We start from the raw sequence: 19,643 nt of genomic DNA, 5'->3' as shown, positions 1-19,643 counted from the left end.
AAAATGGTTTTTATGGATAACCATCAAATCGGCTGGTGTACTTCAAGGGACCCTATTAATATTTGTTTATTTTGTAAGGTCTATTTTGGTAGGTTTGACAATCTCTCTCTTTGTTTTGGTCGGTTTGACAATCTCTCTCTTTCTTTTTGACGTTAATACCTCTCTCTCTCTGTGCCACAGCAACATGCAGAAGCTCTCTCTGTCTGCCATCTCTCTCTCTCTGTCTTTGGGCGTAAGAGAGCTCACATCTCTCTGTCTCGTCTCTATCAGTAGGAGAAGGAGGCGATAATGAGTAGAACGGGGAAAAAAGAAGGAAGGGGGGTGTCGCGTTAGACAGAGCAAAGTGGCTGGGGCCGTAGAACATGAGGAGGTGCAGGGGTCAGCTGGCTAAGGTTTTCAGGCTAAGAATTCTTAATTAAATTTCTCACGCCAATGTGAAAGTCTGAATAGGTAACGTTAGATATTTGAAGCGAGCTAATTAATTACAGAATAATGTGCAAAATAGGGCACCGAAATGAGCCCAAAAAAAAAATCCAATAAACTCTACGCCGGCGGCTGATCGTGAAGGCTGGCATACAGTAAGTAGAGGCCTTCTAGATCAGAGGGCAGGCAAACGAAGGACACGGGGAGGGGAGGCATCTTCTGTGGTGCAGCTATCCGAGAGAACTTCCGGCGACAGAATCGGGGCCATAATTACGTCATTGTTGGCGCTGAAGCTAATCGTTGGGCGCTGCATCCGTGCCTTAAGGCAGTGTTGTTCGTGGAAATTGTGGTGAGGAGACGGTAATTGGGTGCAAGGATCGTTAACGACTAGCTGGCCGTAGTCTTGAAGTAACGGCAGGCTGTTATCGAAGCGCAGGGCCTGATGATCAACAAATCTGGCAGAAAAACAGGAAGAGGAGGAGACGTCCGCGATATAATTAGTAGGGATAGTACAATTAAAGGGCTCGAGCTTGATGTTGTGATAGGAAGAGGTATCGTGAACAATACTAGAGCTGTGGTTATGGAAGAGTGCATCATTGACCAGAGAGTTATCCAGGGTGTAGTCGAGCGTGGCGGAGAAGTTGTCGATGGCGGGCGGAAGCGAGTCGGAAGCGCTTGAAATGCTGCGCGCTGTACTCAATGGCAGCGCCGGAAGCTTAGAAGCAATTTTGGGTATGTGGGCATCCACTTGGGCAGCGGCGGCGCCCATGAAAGCGTTGCTTTGCTGAATGGCCGCCGGCGGCATTTTCTTCCCGCCGGCGGTCTTGTGGAAAACCCTGCAGACCACCCATTCGTCCTGCGCCGCAGTGCAAGCAAAGAATGCTTAGTTGAAACCTGATCAAACTTCCATTAATTACTGGCCAGTAATCAATATTACCTTTGTAGTCCTGGCCTTCATTGCAGGAGCTGTAGGTGATATGGTGTCTGCGGCCCTGTACTCGTGCATGACCCAGTTGGACTTCAGTCCCTTGGGCGCCCTCCCCTTGTAGAAGACGAGAGTCTTCTTCATCCCCACGAGCTTGCCACTCCGCGAGCTCATCACCGCCCGATCTTTTCCTGTGGCCTTCCAGTAGCCCGCCTGAGTAGCTCTATTGGTCCGCATGCCCGTGGGGTACTTGCGGTCTTTCAAGCTGTAAAAGTACCATTCCTTCTCTCCCATCTTAGCTTCACCTGGATCATATAATCTTCTTAGTCAATTTAATCAACTCCTCAACACGGTAATCATACTCTTTCCATTCATTGAGGTGAGATAACGGGCTCTCAGCTCATACCCGGAAGCTCCCATGGCTCGCACTTGTTGAGGTCTGCTTCGATGATCGCCGCCCGATCTTCTGTGAAGTTAATGGCGTTGTGCATTTTGTTGGCTAGGTAGAATGTGACCAGCTCTTCATCAGTGGGATGAAAACGGAAACCAGGAGGCAACCATGGCTCACTCTGATCATCACGTTGCCTAGGCTCTACTGTGCTACAAGCACTACTCCACCCTTCCATTATGAGATAGAGAGAGAGAGATAGAGAGACAGAGAGAGCGCTGCAGCTACACGAAATGTAAAGATAACATCCAACATCATGCACGCTTTATTCAACGCTCATCTCATCCCACACGCACGAAATATCTCAGCACAGACAAATCAGTAGCTGAATCTAATGATCTGATCAGTAGCTTTGTGCAAAGAAGGAGACTCTGTATTAGAGAATCGCGAGTTTTAACCTAGAGAGCTCTGGGGTCGGGCTAACGAGATGGCTACAGTAGTACAGAGATGAGCTTAGGGCGATGGTTGACAAGCACCCTACACCAAGACACACACACGTGATATGTTGTGAGACAGAGAAGTCAGAAAAGGTTGAAATCAGGAGAGAGAGAGAGAGAGAGAGAGTGTGACACTTGACTCTATACGAGAGAAAAGCCTTGAATAAAGTAGGAGTTGAGCGCCCCTTTATATTCAAGTGTCCAATGTTTGAAAAAACAAGGTTGAAATTTAATGGCATCCCTTTTGAGGAATTTGAGGAAGAAGTTTTTAAAATTTTAATTATATCTATGATTCCTCTTGGTTACTTTTGAGCATTACCTTTATTTTCATTCATAAGAAAAAAAACTTACTTTCTAAGCACCTACTTGAGACCAACTGAACAAACTTTTCAACTTAAACTCTCTATCACTTTAAGATCATTTATGACACATTTTAGTATGACCTTTCATCATTTTCTAAAGAGGGGTTGGGTTGCTCAATTCCTCTCCATCAATGCAAAGGGAAGTCTCAGTATAGAAGTGGACATGCACACCAACGAAAGCTCCTTGTGACTTGGGTGGTGGCCGGTGCATTGATTTAGGAAGACATCTTAACTTCTAAGGACATGTTTATGTCGCTAAGCAAAATGTTGGTTTTTCTAATCACTTAGTGGTCAAAGAAGTAGCCAAGGCCAAATTGCTTATGTGCATAGCAAATGCTTGCATTTCCAACCATCGATTGGCTCAGCCTTGGAAAACTTATGCATGGCCCTACTTGAGGTGCCCGTTAGCCATCAGTGGCTAGGCCACCATTTACCGGTGGCCCACATGTGAACAACTCCAAGTTTGGCTCCCTTTTCATCTCCAAGGCAACCAAATCCATGCCAAGCATGAAAACTGCTTCACTTCCCTTGTTGTGCAAATTCAGCAAAGCACTTTACAAAACTAGGTTTAAGGCTTTGAAACACTTTATAGTCTCTACAAAGGCTGTCACAAGCATGATATTTTTTTATGCTCGCCTTGAAAATTTTAGGGATTTTAACATGTGAACAGCTCCGGCTTGGCTCCCTTTTCATCTCGAGGGTGACCAAATCCATACCAAGCATGCAAACTACTTCGCTTCCCTTGAGCGTTGTGCAAATTCAGCAAGGGGCTTTTGCAAAACTAGCTTTAAGGCTTTGAAACACTTTATAATGTCTACGAACTTTTTAAATTTTATTGTCGAAAAAATCTCATGAAAATGCAAAACTACAATCAACTGCAACAAGAAATATTCTAGAAACTTGAATTTCCTCTTCATTTTTTATGATGCCAAAAAATTAATGAAAGTAACATTACTTTTTGTCAACCCGCTCAATGCTTTTGAAGCCACTTTCAACCGGTCATTTTGAATTTCCAATTCATTGAAGGATAGGTTGGTGCCAAACATTGGTTGCAAGTATGAAATAGTCAAATTGTAGGGCAAGTTGAACATCAAAACTCAATCTTGGTCATGATTTATAGTACTTTCTTAGAGTCGGTTTTGATTTATTGAATGTTACACTCTAATCAAGTTGATTTGATCGTATAAACATGTAAATCAAAATTTCTACGAATGCGGCATTCCTTTGACGTGGGGGATTCACTTATAAATATGTAACCTATCATTTGTATTTAATTTTCTGAGCAAAATTTATTGACCAAAAGATACCAATAATAGGATATTGAAAAAAAGTACATATTTGTATTGAAAAAAGTTAATTTTAAATATACAAAATCTACAGATAAGGAGTTTTAGATATAGGCCTTGAATGCGCGTGATGTACTAGGTTTACATATAGTGAACTCCCTGAGTCTTTTGACGACTCTCATAGATAACCCCGAAGAATAAGTTAATTTAACACACACACTCTTTCACCTACTGTGTGGAGTAAGGGGAGAGGTTGAGCAAAATAGAAACCACATCATGAGGCGCTGCTTTAACCACCTGACTATTATCCCCACCCCAAAGTGTGGAGTGATGGGAGGGGTGGGTAAGAATAGAACCGCAACGATGCCGCCTTAACTAGTAGCCTATTATCCCTACATGCCTAGAATTTGAAGGGGCCCTTATTTTTTCTTTGGAAGGGCTTTTCTTTAATTTGCTTTTCTTTATGAAGAGATTGGAAAGACATATAACTAAATTTCCCAAAACCTTTCCCTTCCTTTTGAAGGGTAATTGTATTTTCACCCTTCTTGTGAAGGTTTTGACCCAATTCTAGCCTATGTCCCTACGGCAAAGAATGTGGGTTAATTTAAAAATGATTGAAACAAGCACATTTTTTCGATTTATTTATTTAATTAATTTTTGCGTGCGCATTAGCATGCCACAGGAATGGACGGTCTCGATGAGATCACCAGCAATTCGATCCCTTCTTAATAAACTATTATAATTAGGGCAACCTGGAACTGTTGTTTTTCCCTAAGCAATCCAAATAAACATGATGCTTAAAAGTAATCGAGATTTAGAGCACTTATTCCCTTAATACAGGCAGTGGCAAATTTTTCAATTTTGATTTCAACTGAGAAAAACACCATACAAACCTGGTTTCGTGCAAATGGGATGAACGACAGTGCTCACTGTCAACTTCTTTCTAAGTTTATGCAGGGCTTTATAAGAGGGTCTTGATAATCAGGATCGTCAACTACGCATTAATCACGTGTTTAACTATTAAACAAGGTACTTAGTACTGTATATTATAGTAGCTACAATGGCAACACCGTGTAATGTTGTGCGCTACGAGTTACACGTAACACTAGCAATAATTATCCGAAGCCTATTTTTGGTTATTATAAATTTATGAATGCTTTGCTCCTCTCCTTCCATATTTGTAAGCTTATTATGAGGAATCACCACACTGGCTCTAGGCTCTAGGCTCGAGCCCCATTACATGATTAGGAGAGAGAAAGAGAGAGCCTCCTTCCATCTGTGCCTAGTTGACCCCGGCTCGAAAAACAAAACAAAAAATTAAGATAGAGAAAGAGAGAACGTCCTTACACCCAAGGTCGTTTTCTAACACGCGTGCTGTCCGTTTCTGGATATTTTGGCCGTAAAAAACAACCACTTACTTTGAGTGACCATCCAAAAATAAGGTAAACTGTAAAAAAATGGGCAATATTTCTACTAAACGTGTCATCTTGAAGGTTTACCCAGCCCATCCTTGCTTTTACAGCATCTGTAATGCTCCACTCCCCTAACTAATGTCATCAAATAGATTTAAAAGCTAAATATCCTTGAGTTAAGGCATTAGATCTCACTTCATTACATGATTGAGAGCTCATGCCATTTGTAATGCTCCACTCCCCTAACTAACCTCATCACATAGATTTAAAAACTCAATATGCATTGGTTCTAACTTTTACATTACAAAACTAATATGTTTTTGTGCTCTCCCACCTACACATGAATAATGGGTATCAAGGATGTCAACTTCTGCATATGAAATGTAATCATAATGTGCAATGTTCATTGAGCCCATTGCTAAAGATATGTTTAGCCTTAAGCGTTTATTAGACACAATTGCAATAAAGGATCAAGTCTCAATGCATGAAAAACTTGATTTGTAGTGTAGTTTTCTCATGTAAATATATAAAAATTCCATTTGAAATTTGGAATTTCCTTTATTTCAAGGGACTAAAAGTACACATTTTAGTTATAATCCCATCATTTATCTAGTTTTTAGGCTAAATCTCAATTGTTTTTTGGCATCACCTTTATTGTGATTGTTTGAAAGCAAAGCATTTCATAGATAAAGAAACCAAAGCTAATATGAAGTAAAGGGCCAATGAGATTTTGTCATGGTTAAAAGGTCTACATGCCTCAAACTATTCTTACAAGGAAGGACTTAAATATTAACCCATATACGTTGTATCATATGCGCATGGAAAGGTAGGGCTATGTGTTGTTAATTCATGGGACACTCTATACATTAGTCCAACATTCTCTTTGATGTGAGTTTGATTAAAAAAAGAAGCCTTGCCAATTGTTCACTTGCAAAACGAGATGCAAATTAGAAACGCTTAATTTTTTAAATACTTCTAGAAAATAATACTATATGGAGCATACATTACCAACTTAAAGGACCAATCTTAAAATCCTTTGAAACATTAATTAAAAGGGAACCTTAATTAAACCATATCCTATGTGCTCTTATGTTATGTTGTTGATCTACGCTAACACTCCCTTAGTGTAAAGGAAGTGCCATGTATCCTACATTTATACATCCATGTAGGGTTGATGTCTTATTCATTACTTCAATAAATGTGCTTTCATTGTCAATGCACAATGAATCGGACCCTTTAATGCTAACATCATTTATGTATACATGTATTACTATATGGAGCATACATTACCAACTTAAAGGACCAATCCTAAAATCCTTTGAAACATTAATTAAAAGGGAACCTTAATTAAACCATATCAAATGTGCTCTTATGTTATGTTGTTGATCTACATTAACACTCCCTTAGTGTAAAGGAAGTGCCATGTGTCCTACATTCATACATCCATGTAAGGTTGATGTCTTATTCATTAGTTCAACAAATGTGTTTTAATTGTCAATGTACAATGAATCGGACCCTTTGCTAACATCATTTATGTATGACATTTATATAAACTACGGAATGCCACAAACAATATAAATTTCAAAGATTTAAATTGATGCTCGTCATTAATATATAACTTTTAAAACTTATCATTGTTGTGAGGTCTATTTTATGTCATTGTATTTTGATATGATTTATTTGCAAGGATGATAAAACGACATGTAGATATGAAAGACACAAGAAAATATGAATTTAGGCACATTATTTTCTTCATGTAACAAGCACCATGTGTGTAAAAGAATACTATTTAATAGTTGACAAGAAGCACATATCAAACCAAACTTATTCTCTTATAGAATATAAATATATTTAACCTTTTTATTACAAATGAGTTAATCAAAGTAAATGCATCTAGGATGGATGTGTGCACTTGATAAAGTATAAAGCTTTTTTTTTCTATGTTTGTTGGTCTTTCAAAATCATTACATCTAACTCTAGATGTAATTTTTTAAATAACTAAAAAAACATTTACAAACATAGCATTAATTGTTTTTCTCTCCCCAAAATGTAAAATTTTCAACCTTGCTTACCATAAAAATATGTTAAAAATTGGTCTCCATCGTCCCATACATCTTGGCCTCCACATGTGTTTATGTTTACATTGATGGAATGATCTCTTCCATTTTTGGTGGTGCGCCCTTGCTCCAGGTTATAAAATGGAGCTATGCCTTCTACTTGTGCAAGACCTGTCCTTATTTGTATACTTGAAGAGAGTAGTGATGTTGCAACATCACATCTACCCTTGTAGCTCTAGTGTCCAAATCATATAAAGACCTTACTCTCAAAATTCTATTTTGTGATTGGATTAAAAGGTACCATTTGAGGTGTTTTAATTCATAAAGCAAAATTATATACTTTATGATGTTAACACATAAAGCATAACTTGTTTGGGAAGTACATTGGACATTAAGTTATATTTAAGTATAGGTCATTGAGAGAGAGAGAGAGAGAGAGAGAGAGAGAGAGAGAGAGAGAGAGAGAGAGTTAGAGAAAGGTAAATAGATTAGGTTAGAGAGAAGAGTGAGTGTTAGAGAGAGAGAGAGAGAGAGAGAGAGAGCCAGTTTGAGTGAAATATAGAGAGTAAGAGAGATTGCGAGGGTTAAGGAGAGAGAGAGAGAGAGAGAGAGAGTTAGAAAGAGAAAATTAGAGAGAGAGTGTGCATTCAATAAAAAGAGAGAGGGAGAGAGAGTGAGTGAGTCAGTGAGTGAGGTAGAGGGGGGAGAGAGGGTATGTTACAGAGAGTTATAGAGAGAGAATTGGCTAGTCCGAGAGAAATAGAGAGTTAGAGAGCTTAAGACTTAGAGAGAGAGAGAGAGAGAGAGAGAGAGAGAGAGGTAGAGAAAGAGTTACAGAGAGTTCAAAAGAGAAAGGGAGAGAGAGAGAGTTACAGAGAGTTCAAAAGAGAAAGGTAGAGAGAGAGAGTTATAGAGAGTTCAAAAGAGAAAGTTAGAGAGAGGTAAAGAGAGTGAGTTAGAGATAGAGAGAGAGAGAGAGAGAGAGAGAGAGAGAGAGAGAGAGAGAGAGAGAGTATTAGAGAGAGTTATAGAAAAGTTGGCCAGTTTGAGATAAATAGAGACAGTTAGAGAGAGTAATAGAGATTGAGAGAGAGAGAGAGAGAGAGAGAGAGAGAGAGAGAGAGAGAGTGAGTGAGGTAGATATAAAGTTACACATTGTTAGAGAGAGAGAGAGAGAGAGAGAGAGAGAGAGAGAGAGAGAGAGAGAGAGAGAGAGAGAGAGAGAGTTAGGAAGAGCAAGAGAGAGTTAGAGAGAAATAAAGAGAAATGTTTTCAAAAGTTATTTTGTGTTAATAATGAGACTTCTTTAATAGCGAAAAAAGAGAGAAGAAGGAAGAGAGAGAAAAAGAGGGGGGGAGAGAAAGAGTAGAATCAGTTTAAACCAAAAAAAAATGTTTTGTTTTAAAGGGGAAAAATAAAAAAGAGCCACAGAGACACACACACACACACACACAGAGAGAGAGAGAGAGAGAGAGAGAGAGAGAGAGAGAGAGAGAGAGAGAGAGAGAGAGAAGGGAGAGAGAGAGAGAGAGAGAGAGAGAGAGAGAGAGAGAGAAGGGCAACCCACCCATTGAAGGATAACTTAAATTTATGTTTCTTGTTCAATTGTTTTAAAAATTTTATTGTTGTATGTTATGAAAACATTTAAGAGAACTTTACCTAGAATTCTAGATAGGATACTTTTATTCACAAGCTTGTTTATCAAGAATTTAAATAAAGTTCTACTATCTTGGCTTGAAGTCAATATCGACAAAATGACTAATCAACTGTCAATCCAACCACTCTTATTGGCGCTTAGAGAAACTTCTGGACCACATATCTATCTTTTGGTCGAGAAATGCATCGACTACGAGCCTCCCCCTTGGCCCTTCCTTGAGGAATGACCATCTATTACCCTATGGGCATGTGGAATCATTTGGGATGATTCGACTACAAAGGTTATGGACTTTGACATCACAGCAGTGCCCCATAATGCCTTTCCTAACTCTTTATCTAAATTGCACATTCTATATTTTTTCAACATGGTATTCGAAACTCGTATCCATGTATCCAGCTTTTTGGCAGTATTTCCGATAATAGCTATCACTAACCTTACGAGAACACTTTTCCCCATCATCTTTTTAGATTGTATGAGCAGGGGCTCTTGGCACCCTTGAACACCATATTAGAGAATCGAAAAAATCCCAATTTGCATTTTGTAAGATTGTAAAAAAGGGACCATGGTGAATCTCGCTTTTGTTAAAACCCCCTCATGTGACATCAATGGAAAGAGATTAAAGAGTAGGTTCTAAATGCACATTCTCCAACAACTTTTGAGTTTATATGCTTAAGATATACCAAAAAGTAGATTGAAAAGAAAATTCCCAAAGTCGAGATTTTTCCAAATTCTCCAATATGGTAATCTTGGCCCTACACAAAAGATGTACTTAAATTTATTTCGTTTTAAAATTATAGAATCTGGCAATTATGTTTTTTTCTTTTCATTCTTTTACAATTAAGATTGTTAAAATTGTGATTAGTTTTTCATTGTATTTATGTCTATATTCAAATTTTAAAAGTCTCCAAGAGAGACCAAAATTAGTTGTAATACATCACACCAACTACACTCGTCTCATGCCAAAAAATTTATGTTTATAGCATTATAAATCAACCATCACCTCACGATCCTTACCCACCTTCGGAGCTCTTATGACTTATGGCACAATGTACCCGCTTAGCGTATTTATCTGAACGAAATCGTACTATATTCCAACATTTACTACGGATATACAACAATAGACAACATGACGAATGGTCAAAGATTTGGATGCATGATCATGAGGAGTGTTTTGTTTTCATACCCATTGGCAACATTACAATTTTTTGTTATATAAATGAACTTTCTTGAGAATTTAATTATATTTATTCAACACAAATTATAGTTAGAGATGAGAGTATATGAATATCTCTAAACAATTAGAGAATTATGATAAAAATAGCATATTTATGATAAAGATCCCCAAAAAGTAGGTTGATTTTTACATACGGTAGAATTTAGCAAAACGGCTTGCATGAAATTTGTAGACCAGGCCTATTCTCGTAATTTTAAGTACTAACTCGACTATATTCTAACGAAAACCCAGAGAGCTACAATGACTGCAAGTTGTAGGCATGTACTTGTATACATGGAGCCAAGACAGGCTGAGACAGGCAAACGTCTACAGGGAGTATAAGTTCTCTTATTGTTTTCCTTATATGGTTTAATTATTTCATGAGTGAGAGAGAGAAAGAGACATTAAACATGGTTTGTAAGAATTGCAGGTTCCTTGGATGAAGCTCTCTTTTCTTTCTATCTTCTCTTTTCTCCTCTAATGATGAGAAGATGTATGATTGTATCAAATTACTTCATACCTTAATAAATCATTGAAATACTCATATGTGAGACCACGGGTCTTACATATGGGGGGCAGATTGGACCCAATGCTTTAGATTAGGAAAAATCTTATCCGACTCGAACCTTGAATCAGACTATGACCAAGACCATGAGATCTGATGTGGATAAATGAGAAAAGTTGTGGAGATGGAAAATGATGTGATGAGAATGGGAATACATATGAAATAAATGAGGATTGATGTGGAACAATGTGGAAAGACGAGAGTTTGTTATAGAAACTGTATTGATGACCTGTTTTTAAATTACTATTTTATGTCAAAAATGCTAGGAAAGCATTTTGACCGTCTTGTGAATGAGGTCGTGGAGACCTATATGATAAAGTTGCAACAACGGCTGACGGAGAGTCAACGGAGGACATCTCCATAGCAAGGTCGATCGAGGTCTTGACCAGCCTCGATTTGATTTAAATGGTGAGCTTCTGGTATGGTGGATGAGGGACTAAGGAAGCGGCCTATGAGTGAAGCACTAGGTGACCTGCGAAGGATCCTAGAGGGTGCTGACCATATGGTGCTCGGGCTCTGAGTTGCCGAAGATACCCACACGTACGTCGTGGAAGATATTGGAACAAGGAGTAAGAGTTGTTTTCTGAATTCGCGCATGGATCTGGTTGATTGACCTTGCTCAACGGATGAGTCCATGGCTCTTTTATATGGATCTGTTGGTTGATCTTGCTGATATTCGATGGAGATTCTATTTTGATTTTTATAAGTGAATATATTACCGGGTACTATGAGCTAGGAATTATTGAAAAGGCCCTTGAGTGGATAGGTGGTGAGCATTCTGGTTGCCAATGATGCCATAGGTACACTGATGAAGAAAAAATTAGAAATTAAGATTTAATCGGATTAATTTTGGAGGATTATGATTAGTGATACTATAGTTTCATTAAATGATAATGTAAAGACAGCTGAATCTTTGAAAAAGGTAATTTCATATTGGGTGTGTAAGTGGTGTGACTAGTTTTAAGTTTGCATGAATATCCGGCTAGGGGGCCTCGGACTCTTTTCCCTGGTACCCAGGACAAAACCTAACCAAATTCTTAAATGGATCCCATCACTATAGTGGTTGGGCAGTTGCCTAACCCACGGGATTCGCTGGGGTTAGGCTGGACTCATGGATCCCTAAAATGAAACTCAATTTTGTTAGGGTACGATAGATGAAGTAAATCTCGGATAAAAATTATTCTATGGAAAATAATCAATGGATGTGCCTCTCAATAAGGAAAAAAGTGTTGGTCTCTATGATCCAAGTGTAAGTCTTTTCCTTGATTTGACTATGATACTTATAGGTTCGGTCGGATCAGTTTAGTTCGTTAAGGCTCTTGACTACGTTAGAGTAAAAATATCTTGGAGGAATCGCCCGTGCTTTCTGGGGGGCAAGGGAAGTTTTTTCGGGTTCGGTTTTGGAATAACCAAGGGATTAGTCTCTTGTCCAGATATCCATGGGCGAGAGCCCGAGTGAGGGACCCTGCCCTGCATAAGAAGTGCTACTTCCACTGCTAGCACCCCTGAATTCGTTGCGCGGAGGGGACATGGATCTTTCAGCTGGTATTAGAGCCATTTGACTAAAGTGGATCAATTGAGAAACCAGAAATGTCAAAAATTTATGAAGTAGCAGCAAAAGGTTATAATTGTGTGATGAAATTCATACAAATTGATATTCAGAATGAAGATTTATAAATAGGTAATTGGGTCTTCAAAAGGAAGTACGGCAATTGTATGGCATCCCTGACTTGCTTGAGGCCTAGACATGATGGTATTTACCTAAAAATTTCAAAGACAGTGACTACCCGTATATACCGAGGGTATAACTGCAGCTCTTTACTGGCAGTATATACAAGCAAATCTAAGACCTTGAAATTATAAGAAAAAATGCTATCTAGATGATGAACTCGAATGTGGTTGATATGATTTTAAAATTCTGGTTGAGAAAACTGATGAGTTGAATTGGATTCTGATTGAAAAAAATGATGATTCCTAAATTTTGGTTGAAAAGCGATAAGCTGAGCAAAACCATAATGAGGATGAATGGGACGAGTCCCTGTGATGATGTTCATAACTAGAATGACAATAATGACTTCAGCAAATCACTATGAGATTAGTGGATTGTGCTGACAGATTGCGACTGTTAACACTTGACCCAGTCGATCAAGTTAAGGGATGACAAATTAAAAACCTGTATAATTGAAATTCCCATGAAGGAATGTTCAGATGGAAATTTTAGTCTGATGGACCATTATTGTGTTAAGGATATGAATGATATGATCTAAAAGAATTGTTATCTGATGAGTTCTGTATAAGGGATCTTTATCCTAGGATTCTGTTGGGTTCACCAGACCATAAGGAACCCCAGAATCAGTTGGATCTTAAGGGAAAGAGTTGTCCTCTAGTTTGCGAGATGAGAACATCTCGCGTTTTTTAAGTGGGGTAGGATGTAAGATTCCTCCCTCCAGCTTTTGAGGTGTGCAGGTGTAAGAACCTCCCCTTCTGATCTTATAATTATTCCCCTCTCTGAAATAAAAGAAAGATCCTGTTTTGCCCTGTTTTGGCCTAAAGAGAGAAAATGTCTAGGGGGAGGTAATTCAAAATTGAGATATTTTTGGATATAAAAATCCTCCTAGTGTCTAAAATGATTTCCCCTGAAACAGAAATTCAAAAAGAACTAATCAATGTGCAATTGAAATTAATTTAAAAAAGGTATAAAGGACCTTAGCCTAAGGGTCCAGGTTTTGAGAAATTTTTAGATTATGGTCCAATTAAGGTTCTTATGGACCAATAAGATTAATCCAAATGTAGGGAGGAGATAAATTGAAGAATAAAAGAAAACCCCCACAAAAATGAGTAAATGCTCACATAAGATGAAGAGTGGACTAAGGACCAAAGAAAAGAATTAAAAAAACTAAATTTTGACACCTTAGTGTGGGGATCTCCCCTCATGAAGTAGGAGTCTTTTTCTCATCAATACCCCCAATTTGTAATCAGTAAAATGAGATATTTTCATCTCTCATCTCTCCTATTTCAAAACTAGATCCAAAAAGTAAGCTGAACTGACCTAAAAATGATCAAAAATTAACCAAATTGATCTGAAAAATTCTAGAATCAGTTTGCTTGGTTAGAGGCTCACTTTTTCCTATAAATAGAAGCCTCCCCCTTTGTAAAATCTTAATGGTGTTTATGTACTGTTACTCTGCTCCTACCTATCCTGAGCTATCTACATTGAATTGTTTAATAATTCAATTGTTTTTGGCCTAATCCTCTCCAAAGTGAATTGGTGGCCACTCTTGCTTCAAACAAGAGTAGAACCCTCAATCCCTCAAGCCAAAGGAGAGCTTACAAGCTCCATGTAAGCTAAATTTCTTACTTGTTTAATGAAGAATCTATGGTTTTCTTAATTTTTATGTTTTACAGATATTGAATTAAATTCAAATGCTATGCCTTTGATAAAAAGGCCACCCCCCTTCTCCTCTTTACATTCCAAACTTTCTCAATCCTAGAAAGATTAACTAAAGGATTAATTAAACTCTTCTTATTGTTTACTCTCTTGAATTTAGAAAATTGTGTAGATTAGAGTAAAATTTTCTAGAATTTTGTGGAAAAGAAAGTTTGTTTTTATGTTATTCCAAAAGAGTAATTCCCACCATTTTTGCATCTAAAATAAATATTCTAATTACTCCATGTACATTTCTAATTACTCCATGTACATATTCACCTATGAATATGCATGGATATCACTGATATTAATTATTAAAATTGATTTCTATGCATAGAAAGATGCGTAAAGGAAATTTTTTTATTACAAAAGTGTTATTCTCATTAAATTTGATTTTTATGCATAGAAAGATGCATAAAGGTAATTGTTTTACAAAAGTGTTATTCTCATTAAAATTGATTTCTATGCATAGAAAGATGCATAAAGGAAAAAAATTTATTACAAAAGTGTTATTCTCATTAAAATTGATTTCTATGCATAGAAAGATGCATAAAGGAAATTTTTTTATTACAAAAGTGTTATTCTCATTAAAATTGATTTCTATGAATAGAAAGATGCATAAAGGAATTTTTTTATTACAAAAGTTTTATTCTCATTAAAATTGATTTCTATGCATAGAAAGATGCATAAAGGAAATTTTTTTATTACAAAAGTGTTATTCTCATTAAATTTGATTTTTATGCATAGAAAGATGCATAAAGGAAATTTTTTTATTACAAAAGTGTTATTCTCAATAAAACTGATTTCTATGCATAGAAAGATACATAAAGGAAATTTTTTTATTACAAAAGTGTTATTCTCATTAAAATTGATTTCTATGCATAGAAAGATGCATAAAGGAATTTTTTTAATTACAAAAGTGTTATTCTCATTAAATTTGATTTTTATGCATAGAAAGATGCATAAAGGAAATTTTTTTATTACAAAAGTGTTATTCTTATTAAATTTGATTTTATACATAAATAGATGCATAAAAGGATTTTTTGTATAAAAGAGTTATTCCCACTGAAGTTGATTTTTATGCATAAATAGATGCATAAAGAATTTTTATATCAAAATTAGAGTTCTCTTAACTTCTATGTTTAAATTCTATGAGTATTTGATAAATGAATAACTAAATACTTTAAGAGAGAAATTTCTATCATTTTATATTCACATGGACTGTAAAAAGAGAATTCAGGAAATCTATTGAGATCAAAATATTTAGATAAATGATTAATCTATTCCTTATTGGAATTCGCATAACTAATTTAGAAATTAGTAGAGTAAATATTCAAAGAAAGAAATTCAGTAAAATAGTAACTGAATTATCAAACGTTTTCGAGAAAGATAGATCAAGAAAAATCTTATCCGACTCAAACCTTGAATTAGACTATGACCAAGACCAAACTCTTTCATCAGTTTTGAAGAAAGAAGGTGTGACGAGTTTAGAAAAATACACTCAAAACTCCCGCCAAATCTGAAACTAAGTTTGAGACCCTTCAAATTGATTTGTGGATCAAGGTTATAGAATTCGAGGAATTCTGGTATGAAATTCAGAATTCCGATCAAGAAGTTTTGGGGATATTGATTCAAGAAAAACTCCTTGTATTCAAAAGAAAATCAAACTAAAAACTTGCATAGAAATGAGATATGATGTGAATAGATGTGATGTGAATAGATGATGAGATGTGATGTGAATCAGATAGATGAAATGAATGGATAGACGTGGATGTGTATGTGATGAAAATGGATGTGAATGTGTATGTGAAGAATGGATGTGGATGTGTATGTGAAGAATGGATGTGCATGTATATGTGAAGAATGGATGTGGATGTGTATGTGAAGAATGGATATGGATGAGTATGTGAAAGAATGGATGTGGATGTATGTGAAAGAATGGATGTGGATGTGACATGAATATATGTGGATGTGAAGTGATAGATATGAATGTATGGATAGATGTGAGTAGTCGTACACGTGAACGATTGGATGGATGTGGATGAATGAGAGAAGATGTGTATAAATGAGATATGATGTGGATAGAAGTGATGTGATATAATGTGGATAGAATTCCTGTATGTGAAAGAATGGATGTGGATGGGACATGAATATATGTGGATGTGAAGTGATAGATATGAATGTATGGATAGATGTGAGTAGTCGTACACGTGAACGATTGGATGGATGTGGATGAATGAGAGAAGATGTGTATAAATGAGATATGATGTGGATAGAAGTGATGTGATATAATGTGGATAGAATTCCTGTGATGGGATGGTTATGAGAATGAATGTGGTGGATATGAATGAATGAATGTGATGGATATGAATAAATGTGATGTGATGGATGTGAATAGATGTTATGTGATGTGAATCGGGATGTGATGGATATGAATAAATGTGAATGTGATGGACGTGAATAGATGTTATGTGATGTGAATCGGGATGTGAATGAATGAGATGTGATGTCATGTGAACCAGGATGTGAGTGAATGAGATGTGATGTAAATTGGGATAGATGTGATAAGTGATGTGAATGAATATGATGTGATGAGATGTGGATATGGGTAGATGCGAGTGGGTGAGATCTGATGCGGATAAACGAGAAAAGATGTGATGAGAATGGGAATGAGGATTAATGTGGAACAATGTGGAAAGATGAGAGTTCGTTATAGAAACTGTATTTATGACTTGTTTTTAAATGACTATTTTATGTCAAAAATGCTGGGGAAGCATTTTGATCGTCTTGTGAATGAGGTTGTGGTGGAGACCTATATGATAAAGCTGCAAACGGGCTGACGGGGAGTCAACGGAGGACGTCTCGCGTAGCAAGGTCGACCGAGGTCTTGTTAGCCTTGGTTTGATTTAAATGGTGAGCTTCCGGTACGGTGGATAGGGACTAAGGAAGCGGCCTATGAGTGAAGCACTAGGTGACCTGCGAAGGATCCTAGAGGGTACTGACCATACGGTGCTCGAGCTACTCTTAGTCGCCGAAGATACCCACACGTACGTCATGCTGGAAGATATTGGAACAAGGAGTAAGAGTTGTTTTTTGAATTCTGGCATGGATCTAGTTGATTGACCTTGCTGGTCCTCAACGGATGAGTCCACATGTGGCTCTTTTATATGGATTAGTTGGTTGATCTTGCTGATCTTCAACGGAGATTCCATTTTGATTTTTATAAGTGAATATATTACCGGGTACTATGAGCTAGGAACTATTGAAAAGGCCCCTGAGTGGACAGGTGGTGAGCGTTCTGGTTGCCAATGATGCCATAAGTACACGGATGAAGGAAAATTTAGAAATTAGGGTTCAACTGGATTAATTTTGGAGGATTATGATCAGTGATACTATAGTTTCATTAAATGATTATTTTAAAGACAGCTGAATCTGTGAAAAAAAGGCAATTTCATATTGGGTGTGTAAGTGGTGTGACTAGTTTTAAGTTTGCATGAATATCCAACTAGGGGGCCTGGGAACTCTTTTCCATGGTACCTAAGACAAAACCTAACCAAATTTTGAAATGGATCCCATCACTACAGTGGTCTGGTGGTTGGTTAACCCACGAGACTCGATGGGGTTAGGCTGGACTGATGGATCCCTAAAATGAGACTCAATTCTGTTCTGGTACGATAGATGAAGTAAATCCCGGATAAAAATTGTTCTATGGAAAAGAATCAACGGCTGTACCTCTCAACAATGAGGAAAAAAGCGTTGGTCTCTATGATCCAGGTGCAAGTCTTTTCCTTGATCTAACTAAGATACTTACGGGTTCGGTCGGATCAGCTCAGTTAGTTAAGGCTCTTGACTATGTAAGAGTAAAAATATCCTGGAGGAATCGCCTGTGCTTTCCAGGCGAGGGAAGTTTTTTCGGGTTCAGTTTTGAAAGAACCGAGGGATTAGTCTCTTGTCCGGATATCTGTGGTTGGGCGAGGCCCCGAGTGAGGGACCCTGCCCCGCGCAAGAAGTGCTACTTCCGCTAGCAACCCTGAATTCGTTGCGCGGAGGGGACGGGGATCTTTCAGACTTTCTGGGTAGCCTAAAGTTGGTAATGATTCGAATCTAGGGACTCACGTGGGGGTACTCTGTGCATGGTTAATGGCATTGCATTTTTATCTCAAGTTTTCCATGCTTATTTTATGTGATGGAAATGAGAATTGTTTGCAGGGAAGAGTTTGTATCTAGAGGACTTGTGGATGTTATTGAAAATGAGAAGCCATGATTTTTTAAAGCCTACAAAGAGATCTTAAAGGTGAAGCTGGCTCATTGTGCCTTTTTTGATTCTGTGCTGTTAGAAGGTGCTCTTGCATATGGCTCTAAGAAGGTATCTCCTCAGACCAGTGATGACACACATTTTTGCAGGTGTTAGATAAGTTGAGTTTATTGTAGCTTGCATTCTGATAAAAATGAAATACAAACATGATCATTTTCTGTAGAAGTGTGATGCCACAATGTCTAGTGAGTTTATGAAACTATTTTATCACACAATGTGTCTTTCTATGGAACTCTGTATTTCTATAAAGCTTGCAAGGAAGATAACACAAGGCACATTACATTCCTTTATGATTTTTGGATGTGATACTATCCAATCAACTTACCAGATGGACAATTGGACCACATCACTTGTTGATTGAAATATCCTTCTTTGTGAGACTCAGCATAAGAAGCCATTTAATTTTTTAGCTTTTTATACTGGATATTATCTAGGGTTCCCTTGACGTTAAGGTTGGCTACATGATGGCCGCTATTGTATTTTTTGCTACATTCAATGATTTTATGCTTTCTCATTCAAGTTGGACCCAGTATTTGTCTTATGTGTGTATACCTTCAAGAAGCTACTTTTTAAGGTATACCCAACAACAACCTTGCACACACACCTCTCAACAATATCCAACCTCAGTTCTATGGAGGATACACTCAACAACGTCATTTTCATAAAAGAAAGCAAAAATGGCATAGGGCTTATCAGAAGCATGGGTTGTAGTTATATCTTGATTCTTTTATTGTTTTCCCTTAGTTATTGATTCTTTTATCATCTTGTGTTATAGATAATGTATTTGATTATGAGAGGCCATTCATCAATGATTATACCCTATCACTAAATGCAGAAGGGATCGTAAACAAAGTAGCACAACACATGGGTTTAATCTAGCTATTAATAAAGTAAGCATATGAAAACATTCTACACATTTTGGCTAAGTTTAGCAAATGAGATTTGTTGTATACTCACAATTCTTAGGTCCATTCCATCTTGTCTAGGATCTCTCTAGGATGCTTAACTACAATGACTTGACTATGGTGTATGAGGCAGCTTCTCTATTGTTTTACTGGTCGAGAGAATCTCTACTATAAGAGCTATGTCCAGCCTCAGGGAGCTGAGTTGACCTCC

General features: G+C 37.3%; 1 protein-coding gene across 1 annotated transcript; it reads right to left on the bottom strand.

Annotated features, from left to right (window-relative positions):
• Positions 1-393: 393 nt before the first annotated feature.
• LOC147608867 (uncharacterized) lies at positions 394-2,276 on the bottom strand. Its single transcript, XM_086788367.1, has 3 exons — positions 1,755-2,276; positions 1,361-1,653; positions 394-1,279 (listed from the first exon to the last, which is right to left on the bottom strand). Exons 1-3 carry the CDS (start codon positions 1,972-1,974, stop codon positions 599-601), a joined length of 1,194 nt encoding a protein of 397 aa, XP_086644493.1. The 5' UTR covers positions 1,975-2,276; the 3' UTR covers positions 394-598.
• Positions 2,277-19,643: the final 17,367 nt, after the last annotated feature.

The sequence above is a fragment of the Cibotium barometz genome, chromosome 52 (assembly GCF_041138505.1).
Source record: "Cibotium barometz isolate CiBa-2024 chromosome 52, ASM4113850v1, whole genome shotgun sequence".
In the NCBI taxonomy this organism is placed as follows: Eukaryota; Viridiplantae; Streptophyta; class Polypodiopsida; order Cyatheales; family Cibotiaceae; genus Cibotium; species Cibotium barometz.
Note: the sequence above shows the minus strand (reverse complement) of the source record. Positions and strands in the feature narration are given on the sequence as shown.